Genomic DNA, 12,977 nt, shown 5'->3' with positions numbered 1-12,977 from the left:
CATGTACTCATGTTTATGAATTATCTTGTCAAGTACACACCTGCAAAACTATATCCTTTAACTGGCTTAATCAAAAGTTATCACCAGGTATGTCCTTTATCTATAACCTCAACTCCATTTAAGCAATTTTATTACCCTTCATGCTCCTCAAAAGAATTCATATTGACAATTAAGTGATTTCTAATAATATATCTGAAAGTTCTTAATCATTACAGATTATCAATCTACTGCCACATCTCCTGATATATGGCACTTAAGGCTTCCAGAAGAACAAGACTGAGAAGGGAAAGGGAACCTAGGCAGCATTCACCCCCTCCCTACCGCAATTATGACATAGCTGTCTATGTTTGAACAGCTAAGGATCAAGTCACAATTGCTCTTGGAACTGTTTGAAACAAAACACATCTTTTTACTGTAAAATTCTCAAAAACAATATATAATGTATATCGTGATTCAGTTAATTTTTGACCGCAAGATGCATACAATAGCCACAAAATTTATGAATGACTTATGTGACCAACAAATAACTTATTCAAACAATATCATCTACAATTGCATGATGTTTTAATACTTAAGATGGTTTTAGAGTAAGATTTAAAAAATTCAAGGAGTGTGTTTAAAAATTAGCTACAGAAGCTAATAGAACATTCAGATACAAACATCACCCCCCCCCACCCCACAAATATTCAGAGCAAATAGCTGGGCAACCAACACGAAGCTGGATTATAGTAAACTATTTATATCTAGCTTTCAAGAACCCTGCTCAAAGCATCCCGTATCACTGACTTCCACAAAGGTTAGTAAAACTGTGAGGCACACAGCACAATCAATCTCATGCACATTTATTGAGTAGCAAATCCTAACAGCTGGGTTCATACACTGTACTAAGTCAAGATTTCCTTAACTATTGGTTGTTGAATAAGCTACAAATGACTGTTCACAAATTAGCCCTAGCCTTTAACCACACTTAGAAACTACAATAAATGGGTTTGGTTAACAACCAAGCATGTTTGTTTTAGGATCATATGTAATGTAAACACAACTGAGTTAAAACTCGATTCATCTGCAGACTAGATGGCATAAAACCATAATCTAAATTTGACTTGCGCAAGGTAATCTACATGTATAAATTGTTCCCAATTTATTATACAGTATTTCATACTTATAACTGTACTTGTGAAAACATTGTATGTACAATATTTGTAAAGACATTTCCTTAAAACAATCTTTATTCTCAGGATAACTGCTCAAATACATTTTCTCTTGCTTATATTTTTGAAATATTCGTAACAAAATCATTAGAAAAAGTAGGACATGTATTTGAAATAGGTTCTTAGCAATCCTATAGAAATTATTCAGCGGTAAACCCACTCAGTTCAATGTGTTCAACTACTGCTTGGTCCATGTACATTTGGGAGAAGTACAACTTTCCGCATTCTTAATCACAATTATAACATATACATTAGTGAAATGTTACTGAAACAGAAAACACTGTCAGAAACAAAGAACATGACAAAGATACAGATTTATATTGCAGGACCAAAAAATAAGGTTAAATAATGATACTGATTATTTAACCTTGTATAACTAGATTCGTACATAATTTTGTATGTACGTGGACAAACAAACTATCTGGACTATGTATACAGGGGATGGAAAGACACTTTTATAAGTTATTTTAAATAGTTTTACCAGCATTAAGCTATACATATTCTTGAAATCCCAAAATAATGTAAATTTTCAAAGCTTATTTATACAAAAATATTAAGATTATACCAAAAGTGAATCCAAGTCCATACCTTGATTCTCCGCTACTGTTCCTTGTGCTTTCTTCATCACTGTGTCCATTCATTGTAAATATTCACGAAGATAAAAATATAAATAAAAGTTCTCCCAGCCTGTAACCAGGATATAAAATGTCTACTTAGAAAGCTCTCTTCCTTATACTTCAGATATTTCACTGTGTTCAGCAGTTCATGATTCCTGCATGAGTTACCTTTAAAAAATAAAGATTTGAAATGTTTACATAATCAAATTTGTAAATATTATAGTAGCATTATATGTTTATTTAACAAACTGAATGTGCGTTCCTTCCTATTCTATAATGGTCCTATGAGGTTACTTAAGTTAAGATATAGGACTGGCTCAGTGTCTTCAACCATTTTCAGAAATAGGTTTTTAATCCATTAATCCCCACACAACACAATCCCAGTCTGACAATAAAGTCATGTTCACACAACACAATTGACCATATTTTGCTCAACTCAATTTTCTGGGTTCCAACGATATTATGAACAGAGGTTGAGTTATACAAAATTCTGGGCTAGTTTCTGATTCACTGTGTCCTACAATCACAAGATGTATGTCAAAAAATCATTACCTCACTAAAAACCTACAAAGGTACCATCAATATTGTTCAGAGACAGACCAGCTTCTTGTTTTGAAAGTCTAATTTCATATCATTTCTATCATACCTGAAAATTAAACTTGATTCAAGTAACTATGACAGAGGAAAAAGAGCAATGTACACTTTTTTCCTATAGCAGTTTCTACAAAAGATAATACAGCTACAGTCCTAAACAACTTTACCAGGGCACACATGCTGTTGAAGGCGGGATAAAAATTATATATATATATATATATATATATATATAAATAAAAAAAAACATATGAACATATATATATGTTCATTTATTTTATAAATGGCACTCAAATGAATATAGAAAAAAAATCAACTTTTTAACCGATACATACATAAGAATCGTTAACAATCCAGTCTCAGGATTACAGGAAGTGTGCATATGTATCATTATGATTTACATTGTATTAGCCTGTTTGCACTTCAGCAAAGGATTGTTACCTTGTCGTGGTGCTGGAGCTTGAGCACCTCAATGATGCCATGAGCTAAACCCTGAAGGGCCACCCAAGATGGGAAGGTCGTGACAGAGAGGTCAGACTAACTGCGATCCCTGGGGATGGTAATGGCAACCCACCCCAGTATTCTTGCCGTGAAAACTAAATGGATCAGTACAACCAGAGATATGTCGGTATACCATCGGAAGATGAGGCCCCCAGGTCGGAAGTTGGTCAAAATGTAACTGGGGAGGAACAGAGGATGAGTTCAACTAGCCCCAGACGTGATGACGCAGCTAACTCAAAGCCGAAAGGACGGCTAGCGGCCGACGGTGCTGGTGGTGAACAGTGAATCCGATGTTCTAAGGATCAACACACCATTGGAACCTGGAATGTAAGATCTATGAGCCAGGGCAAATTGGATGTGGTTATTGGTGAGATGTCAAGATAGACATTTTGGGCGTCAGTGAACTGAAATGGGCTGGAATGGGCCACTTCACATCAAATGACCACCAGATCTACTACTGTGGACAAGAGGACCACAGAAGAAATGGAGTAGCCTTCATAATTAATAGTAAAGTGGCTAAAGCAGTGCTTGGATACAACCCAAAAAGCGATAGAATGATCTCAGTTCGAATTCAGGGCAAGCCATCTAACATCACAGTGATCCAAATATACGCCCCAACCACAAATGCTGAAGAAGCTGAAGTAGAGCAGTTCTATGAGGATCTGCAGCACCTACTGGACAACACGCCTAAAAGAGATGTTATTTTCATCACAGGAGACTGGAATGCTAAGGTGGGCAGTCAAATGACACCTGGAATTACAGGTAAGCATAGCCTGGGAGAACAAAACGAAGCAGGACATACGCTGATAGAATTTTGCCAAGACAACTCACTCTGCATAACAAACACTCTCTTCCAACAACCTAAGAGACGGCTTTATACATGGACTTCACCAGATGGACAACACCGAAATCAGATTGACTACATCCTTTGCAGCCAAAGGTGGCGGACATCTATACAGTCGGTAAAAACAAGACCTGGAGCTGACTGTAGTTCCGATCACAAACTTCTTACTGCACAATTTAGGATCAGACTAAACAGATTAGGGAAGACCCACAGATCAGCTAGATATGAGCTCACTAATATTCCTAAGGAATATGCAGTGGAGGTGAAGAATCGATTTAAGGGACTGGACTTAGTAGATAGGCTCCCGGAAGAACTCTGGACAGAAGTTCGCAACATTGTTCAGGAGGCGGCAACAAAATACATCCCAAAGAAAGAGAAAACCAAGAAGGCAAAATGGCTGTCTGCTGAGACACTAGAAGTAGCCCAAGAAAGAAGGAAAGCAAAAGGCAACAGTGATAGGGGGAGATATGCCCAATTAAATGCAAAATTCCAGAGGTTAGCCAGAAGAGATAAGGAATTATTTTTAAACAAGCAATGCATGGATGTGGAAGAAGACAATAGAATAGGAAGGACAAGAGACCTCTTCCAGAAAATTAGAAACATCGGAGGTAAATTCCAGGCAAAAATGGGTATGATCAAAAACAAAGATGGCAAGGACCTGACAGAAGAAGAAGAAGAGACCAAGAAAAGGTGGCAAGAATATGCAGAAGACCTGTATAGGAAGGATAACAATATCGGAGATAGCTTTGACGGTGTGCTCAGGGAGCTGGAGCCAGACATCCTGAAGAGTGAGGTTGAGTGGGCCTTAAGAAGCATTGCTAATAACAAGGCAGCAGGAGACGACGGCATCCCAGCTGACCTGTTCAAAATCTTGCAAGATGATGCTGTCAAGGTAATGCATGCTATATGCCAGCAAATTTGGAAAACACAAGGATGGCCATCAGACTGGAAAAAATCAACTTATATCCCCATACCAAAAAAGGGAAACACTAAAGAATGTTCAAACTATCGAACAGTGGCACTCATTTCACATGCCAGTAAGGCAATGCTCAAGATCCTGCAAGGTAGACTTCAGCAATTCATGGAGCGAGAACTGCCAGATGTACAAGCTAGGTTTAGAAAAGGCAGAGGAACTAGGGACCAAATTGCCAATATCCGCTGGATAATGGAAAAAGACGGAGTTTCAGAAAAACATCTATTTCTGTTTTATTGACTATTCTAAAGCCTTTGACTGTGCGGACCAGAACAAATTGTGGCAAGTTCTTAGTGGTATGGGGATACCAAGTCATCTTGTCTGCCTCCTGAAGAATCTGTGTAACGACCAAGTAGCAACAGTAAGAACAGACCACGGAACAACAGACTGGTTTAAGATTGGGAAAGGAGTACGGCAGGGCTGTATACTCTCACCCTACCTATTCAACTTGTACGCAGAACACATCATGTGACATGCTGGGCTTGAGGAATCCAAGGCTGGAGTTAAAATCGCTGGAAGAAACATTAACAATCTCAGATATGCAGATGATACCATTTTGATGGCTGAAAGCAAAGAGGAACTGAGGAGCCTTATGATGAAGGTGAAAGAAGAAAGTGCAAAAGCTGGCTTGCAGCTAAACCTCAAAAAAACCAAGGTTATGGCAACCAGCTTGATTGATAACTGGCAAATAGAGGGAGAAATGTAGAAGCAGTGAAAGAGTTTGTATTTCTAGGTGCGAAGATTACTGCAGATGCTGACTGCTGTCAGGAAATCAGAAGACCCTTAATCCTTGGGAGAAAAGCAATGACAAATCTCGATGAAATAGCTAAGAGCAGAGACATCACACTGACAACAAAGGTCCGCATAGTAAAAGCAATGGTGTTCCCCGTAGTAACATATGGCTGCGAGAGCTGGACCATAAGGAAGGCTGAGAGAAGGAAGATCGATGCTTTTGAACTGTGGTGTTGGAGGAAAATTCTGAGAGTGCCTTGGACTGCAAGAAGATCCAACCAGTCCATCCTCCAGGAAATAAAGCCAGACTGCTCACTTGGGGGAATGATATTAAAGGCAAAACTGAAATACTTTGGCCACATAATGAGAAGACAGGACACCCTGGAGAAGATGCTGATGCTAGGGAGAGTGGAAGGCAAAAGGAAGGGGGGCCCACCAAGGGCAAGATGGATGGATGATATTCTAGAGGTGATGGATTCGTCCCTGGGGGAGCTGGGGGTGTTGACGACTGACAGGAAGCTCTGGCGTGGGCTGGTCCATGAAGTCCCGAAGAGTCGGAAGCGACTAAACGAATAAACAACAACGTCTGTTTTCAATGCTATAGTAAGGCAGACTTTCACTGAAAGTTCCAAGCCCAGAGGAACTAGAGCTGGTTAACGAGACGCTGGCGCCTCTTTGGAACCGAAAAAACTAACACCAAAGACCATTAACCGCCCGCATCAGTCAGCTGAGTTTCGTGCGGGGTTCTCTCCCGCGCTCTTTTCTTTTTAGGAAACCCAGGGAAAGGCGGGGCCACTGTTCAGAGCAGCAGGAAGGCAGCGCATAGAAGCCCTCACCGCCAGCCTGTCAGCCAATGAGGAGCGGGCCTCGTGGATTTAGTGGGTGCCAAAACAAATGGGCTTTCTCCCCTCCCTCCGGTTCCCCCGTAGCGTCATGGGTGTCTCTCACGGCTCCTCACACGGCGCCTTTTTTACAATTACCACCACCGGGATTTTTTCCCACCTCTTAAGGCTGGCCGCGGCCCGCCCGCCTGCCGTTCCCCTGCTCGCTTGCGAAAGCCTCTTTGCGTCTCTCACAACCGCCTCTCGGCAGCCGCTGCCTGGTAAACAAAGGGAGATGGCGGGGGAAGCTGAAAAAAGAGGACCCAAGGCCAGGACAGCAGCGTGGTCGCTTCGTCCGAGCCGCTTTGGGAGGGAGCGACAAGGCGAGCGCCGGGGGACGGGCGGGCAACCCCGCGGCTCCACATCTGGTGGGGGCTAATAAAAGTGACAATTTTCCGCCCAGCGCTGGCCCCTTGCACGCCCCTCCCCGAATGCTCACCCAAGGCCGGCCTTCTCCCGAAAGCACGGCCGGGCCCTGTCCCTCTTCCTCGCTCTCGTTCAATCCGGGCCGCAGGCCGCGCCGCAGCTCCCAGCTCACTCAGGCCGGAGCCTCGTTGCCGCCCTCCCTCCTTTTTCCTCTCTCCACCCTTCCCTTTCCCCACCTCGGCCTGCTCGAGGCGCCCAGGCAGGCTGCAAATCGCTCTGAGATCTTTCCTGCCGGTCAGCCCAGCGCTGCCCAGCCTCCTGCTTCCTCCGGTGGGCCGCCCTTACCTGAGCGTCGCCAGGCCTGCCTGGGCCTCTCTGGAAGAACAGCGTGGCGAACAAGCCGCGGAGAGCGCTGCAGCCGGGCCTTAAAAGGTCTGAGGCGGCGGAGAAAGAGGCGCTCCGGGGCCGGCCTGGATCTCCTCACCCTCTCCCTGCCTCTCCCGGCCCTCTCGCTTGGTCTGCCCCCAAAAGAGGGGGGAGGGAGCGCGGCTCCTTCGGAAAGGGAGGCGGGGGAGGGGAGGAAGGAACGGGTTAAAAAAAAAAGCCTGAGGTAAGCAGGCGTGCGTCGCCGTTGCTTTAAGTCCTCCCGGCCGCCGCCGCCATCACGCTGCCGCCGTAGCAGTTCAGCGCAGCCTCCTCCCCCTCCCTCATCCCATGGAAACCCCGGGCGTGATGTCAGCCCTGGGACAGAGCGGGAAGGGGAGGGAGGAGTCAGCGCGGAAAGGAAGTTGGGGGAAAGGCTCGCGCGCGCCGGGCTTGGAAGCCGGGGGCGGGCGCAGAGGGTGCGCGCTTGCAAGGCTTCGCTTTTCGGCCGCCACAAAGGGGCCGCTCTCACGTGGGAGGGATTGCGGGTGGGACGTTTCCTTCCCCAATTCTGCCCTCTCGGAACTGGATTGACTTTCGATCGGGGTCGAATACCGTGTTGGCAAAACTTCTCTCCTTCCGGGTTCACAAATGTTTAGTCTAAGAATCCAATGGGATTCCTGGTGCATTGAATATTTTGACTCGGTAAATGGACACGTATGAGCCGTGTCCGTAGGGGCAACAGACTACTTTGCCATTCTATACATTTAAGATTAAGATTGATTAAAATCTTGGATTTTTTTCCGGCGGGCGGTGAAGTATGTATTAGATAACGTGCATATTTCTACCATATATGGCCAAATACAAGTCGGGGTAGATATGGGGTGGGGGGCAGAGATAAAAGAATTTATGTGTTGATATCTGAGTGACACTTTGACATAATTTGTGATTTGTCTTTTCCTGGGCAGTGAATAAAAATGGTTGTCTTTTCTAGCTGGAAGTCTATATATAGTGGTTTTCACTGCTTAAAAATTAATCCATTCAAAAAACTTACTTGTTAAGTTGAGTAATAGGTTATGTAAAATTATACAGTGGTGGCTATTTCATGGAAACTATATGCTTGGGAAATAATTGGAAAATGCTGGTTGAGAATGTACATTCTGATTCCAGGATTGTAAAAAAAAATAAAATTACACCCAGACTATGCACCTAGCACACATTTCTGATTCACAAGTTAAATTTGAAGCCATTTCCTGATTTTATTTTCCTGTCTAATGTATTGCATATTTCCTTATTCTTCTGATACAGATAAGGTCACTTAAGAACATTTACAGTTTCTTCTGTTTAATCAAAATAGAGGATAAAATAAAATAAAATATAGTCTCTTGTCTGCCTCAATATCTTCCATTTCTTCCTACCTACATTTTTGGCTGTACATTAATTCTTGTACATTCTTTCACCATATCCAGTTTCAAAAGCATACATTTATTAATAGCTTACAAGACAGTTTCAACTATTTCCAATTAGATTTGAACACTTATATTCAGAACTTTCAAGAAATTGCAGTGCTCAAATCTAATTGGAAATAGTTAAGTTCTACCATAAATAGTGCTCAACTTTCCTACATTTCTTTCCCACCTCACAACTAAAAAGGATTTAGATTTCATAGAATACTTAAGAAGAAACATGAATATTCAGTCTGTTTATATTTGTACATTAAGCCTTAAGGACTTTATTGCTGTTGCAAATCATAATAGGTTTACTAGACTCACAAAGAGTTATATTCTTTTAGGAAAATAATTACATTGTCCCAGGTGCAAATTACTTGTTTTGGCTAATGAAAAAGTAAAGCAGCAAAGATGACAACTTTGCTACATTGAAGACTATATAGAAAATAAGTCTCCATTTATTGCAAATAATTATGCCAAAAGTCTGCATAAAAGCATTTTTGTAGCCAAAGTTGTACGTTATACATAATGTGCTTTTCAAGAATTGGTTATTTAAAGGCTCAGAGTCAAACCAGCTATGAAACTGTCAGCAGAAGTGAAGGTCTGTCTAAGGATTATTTAGAGGTAGTGTTTATGCACCATGCTATGCTAAGCTATGTTATAATGTTGGTTGTCTGATTTTACCTTAGAAGATTGTGTAAACACAGTTGTGATTAATTTAGTTAATCATGATTAAACAAACTAAACCAAAGAGCACTCCCTCATATCAGCTATAAACTTCTGGGCTGAACTGCTGGCCTTCAAGAGTGCAATTATTGAAATGCATGATAAACCACGGAAACAAAATTTTGATGTTTCTATGGCTAGGTAACAGTGTGATGTTAGAATAAAATGTTTTGATGTTTAGGCTGAATGGTACATTTGGGGATAAGTTATTGAGCACACATAAAAGATGCTGGTTCTATCCAAGTCATTGCAGAATCAATTTACGTATTGTCTAAGGATATTAAGCACTTTGGAGATTAATATCAAGAAGGTAATAGAATTTAATTTCTAGAGGAAAACCATGAAGAGGATGGATGTGTTTGGTTCAGGTTGACTTGTTGCTAACTGCATTAGAAAAATGAAGCAGCATCATTCTGCTTTGTGTTTAGAGTTTAAATCACTTGAGGGTTATTTAAAGCTGCAGTAATAGTTGAGACCTGGATGGGTGAGTGTCTTGTACAGAGTTGATACAAATGTGTTTGACTGCTTCCTCATGCTGAGGCTGCATTAGCAGAGCCAGCTCAGAATTCCATGGCTTCCGTAGAAGACATTGTAGGAGAGCCATGTTAGTCTATGGTGGCCAGATAATCAGAGTCTAGTGGCACCTTTTATGACTAACAGATTTTATCATAAGGCATAAGCTTTCATGAACTGCAGCTCACTTCGTTTAACACATCTGATGAAGTAAGCTGCCGCTCCCCAATACTTATGCTTTACGATAAAATGCCACAGTTTCAAAAGGAGGTGGCTTGGGCAGGGGGCACATTTCCCTCTCTGTAATGGTCAGAAGATCATCTAATGAAGCTTGGTTTTATGGCATCATGCCATCCACTGGGAGAACTATTAAGATGATCCATCCTTAGACACTAAGGGAATGTGATGGGTTTTTGAATGCTTGGGAGGAATCTTGTTAAGGTCTAGTTGGCCTATGGAATGCAAAACCAGCAGGGAATACTGGTACAATTGCTCCTGAGTGCCCCCTGTGAGACTCTGGCTACCCTCTGGTTTTCTAGAGAGCTCCGTGCAATGAAACACTCTAGGACACAGCTAAAGAACAAGTGATATAAGACTTGTCAGCAGGCTGACTGAATTGCACTTACTGAGTGGCAGTGAAAGCTACATGAAAAGCTTACTTTGTTGTCTCCTCAAGTAGCACTCCAGCAGAGTGGTTTAGGGTAGGGAAAGGCTTATAGGTAGTCCCTGCTTAGTGACCACAATTGGGACCAGCAACTTCATCACTAAGCAAAGCTGCCACTAAGCGAAACATCATGTTACAGCATCACTTCCACTGCAGTTGTTAAGCTGGTCACTGTAGATCATTAAGTGAGACATGTGACCCCAGCTTGTGATTTTACTACTGGCTTCTCCATTGATTCAGCTTGTCAGAAGCTGGCTGTGAAGCATGCAAATGATAATCATGTGATACTGCAAGGGTTGTATGTGTCCGCTGGTTGTGGAGTGCCTGAATGTTGATCACGTGACCATGGGAATGCTGCAGTGGTTGTAAAGTTACTTTTTCAGTGCCTTCATAACATCAAATGGTCACTAAACAGGGCAGTCATTAAGCAAGATCTACCTGTATTGCTATCTGCCCTAGAAAACTCAATGTCTGTGTCCTTGAGCACTGTAGTCATAAATTTATGAGGCCCTTTGGGAATAAAATTGCTTGTACCAACCTGAACACTGCTTTTGATACAGTGTCTGATCCAATTGAATGGACCAGTCTCAGTTTGTACCTGTCTGGCCTACCACTTTGAACTAGCTGAACAGGGTTGATTAGGTGGGCGAGGGAATGATGAATGCATTTTTGCCTATGGAGTAGTGTCACTGGTCTTAAAGAAGCAGAAACCTTGAATGCAGAGGATTTTACTAGTCTGTCCTGAATAGAGTTGCATTCCTTTAGAAAGAACTCTATATAATTTAGGATAGTCCTAGAGTCATTGTCAGCAAAAGTGACCCTCTACATATAGCCGTGCCTATTACCAACTTCTGTTGATATCCCAGTTACATCCTTTCGTGGGCAGGAATAGCCTAGCTACAATTGTGCATGTGCTGGTAAACTTACCGTTAGATTTAGTTATGCACTATAGGTGGTGCTACCCTTAAGCTTGGTCTGGAAACCGCAGCTAATACAGAATGCCATGGCCCAAGTGCTAAGTGGGGCACTTGGCTGTGCATATGTTACACCTTGTTGATGCAACTTCATTGGCTGCCGGTTTGCTACTGAGTGAGGTTCAAGTTTTGGTTATGATATACAAGACCCTAATTAATTTAGTACCAGGATATATGTCAAGTTGCCTTTGCTTTGTAGACCATCAAGGAAGCTAAGTTGCATGTACAAAGACCTACCAGCTGCCATCTGGTGGTAACTCATGGGCAAGCCTCTAGTGCTTCTGCACTCTGAAATGCTGTCCCACCTGTTTTTCTTCCTCTCCTAAAACACTAGGATAGGGATAATCTAATTTAGCTGATTGTATGGTGATTTAAAACAGTTAAAGAAAATACCTCTTAATTAATATGCAATTAACACATTGAATTCATTACTACAGGCCATGAAGATGGCTTTACAGTAAAAGGAAATTAGATAAATGGAAGACAAGTTTATTGAGAGCTATTAGTCTAGCAGACCTAGTATTATCTCCAAGTTAGGAGAAGTAAGCCTTCATGTCTCACTTGTTGGGGAAGCATCTGCTTTTGAAGACCCAGTGACATTTAGTTGGCCACCATGACAAAATGCTTGTCGAAGATGGTGCATAGCTTTATCTAACTGGATTGTTCTTATGTTACATCCAATCATTAAACTAGAATCAGGGTTTGTGACACATTTTTTGCTTTAATAACATTGTAAAGATATCCCCCAACATTTTGTTTGTTTTTATCTTAGGTTTAATAAAACAATACTATTCTTTAATAACCGTAATCACCTGAATGACCAATTTACCTGTAAAATCTGAGAGGAGAATTTGACCAATTACATAGAAGGTACTGTAGAATTTTATCAATATCACAGAGATAGATTTTCGCTTGCTCAGAGGAGCAGTTTTCTTCCCAAACTGTTCTGAAGGGGTCCCATCCTTCTGATGCAGATTTGGGAGGGGAGGTTGTGCTGGGAAACTAAATTCATTCTAATGGCTGGCAAATGTAACAGGGTACAACTCCCTTGAATTGCACCTGGAAGCACACCAGCTTATTCCAGCTCACCTTTCATCCATCCACACTACTATCCACATTTTCGTTTATTAAAATATATATGACCTGTATTTAAATGTTTGGTAGCGTTTCAGAAACCATTTTTTTGTATCAGAGTTTTCAGTGATTTGGATCTCCTTTGTCAAATGCATGAAATGTCTTGAGAGGAAACATGAATGGGTTGAGCGTACTCAAAAGAGAGGTCAGAGGATGTACCTCAGATTTATGCTGGAAATGTAAACAACATGAAGGGACATTTTATCATGTCTGGTGGATGTGTAAAAAAGCCAAAAAATTTTGGATACAAATGCATAACACTAATTTAGAAGATTTTAAAGACTAATATACAATTGAAACAAGAGACTTTTCTTTTGCGACTAATGGACACACAGCTAGAAAAAAGACATGGAACTTTGTTTTTTTTTTATATGACAATTGCAGCAAGATTATTAAATTCTCAAAAGTGGAAAGGCTTAACACTACCCACAACAGAATA

The 12,977-nt window shown here is 41.6% G+C and overlaps 1 protein-coding gene across 2 annotated transcripts in view; it reads right to left on the bottom strand.

The window, feature by feature from the left end:
• Positions 1-7,411, bottom strand: part of CHD1 (chromodomain helicase DNA binding protein 1) — an 82,699-nt gene extending 75,288 nt beyond the window's left edge. Inside the window, exons 1-2 of one of the 2 annotated variants that reach the window (XM_063295394.1) lie at positions 7,062-7,411; positions 1,800-1,996 (exon numbers count right to left, since the gene is read on the bottom strand). In XM_063295394.1, the coding sequence (XP_063151464.1) occupies positions 1,800-1,852 (53 nt within the window). In that variant the 5' untranslated portion in view covers positions 1,853-1,996; positions 7,062-7,411. The remainder of the gene's footprint in view (positions 1-1,799; positions 1,997-7,061) is intronic. The other variant, XM_063295393.1, reaches the window with a different exon arrangement.
• Positions 7,412-12,977: the final 5,566 nt, after the last annotated feature.

Source organism: Candoia aspera, chromosome 2, assembly GCF_035149785.1.
Source record: "Candoia aspera isolate rCanAsp1 chromosome 2, rCanAsp1.hap2, whole genome shotgun sequence".
In the NCBI taxonomy this organism is placed as follows: Eukaryota; Metazoa; Chordata; class Lepidosauria; order Squamata; family Boidae; genus Candoia; species Candoia aspera.
This window is presented reverse-complemented; position numbering and strand designations above follow the sequence as displayed.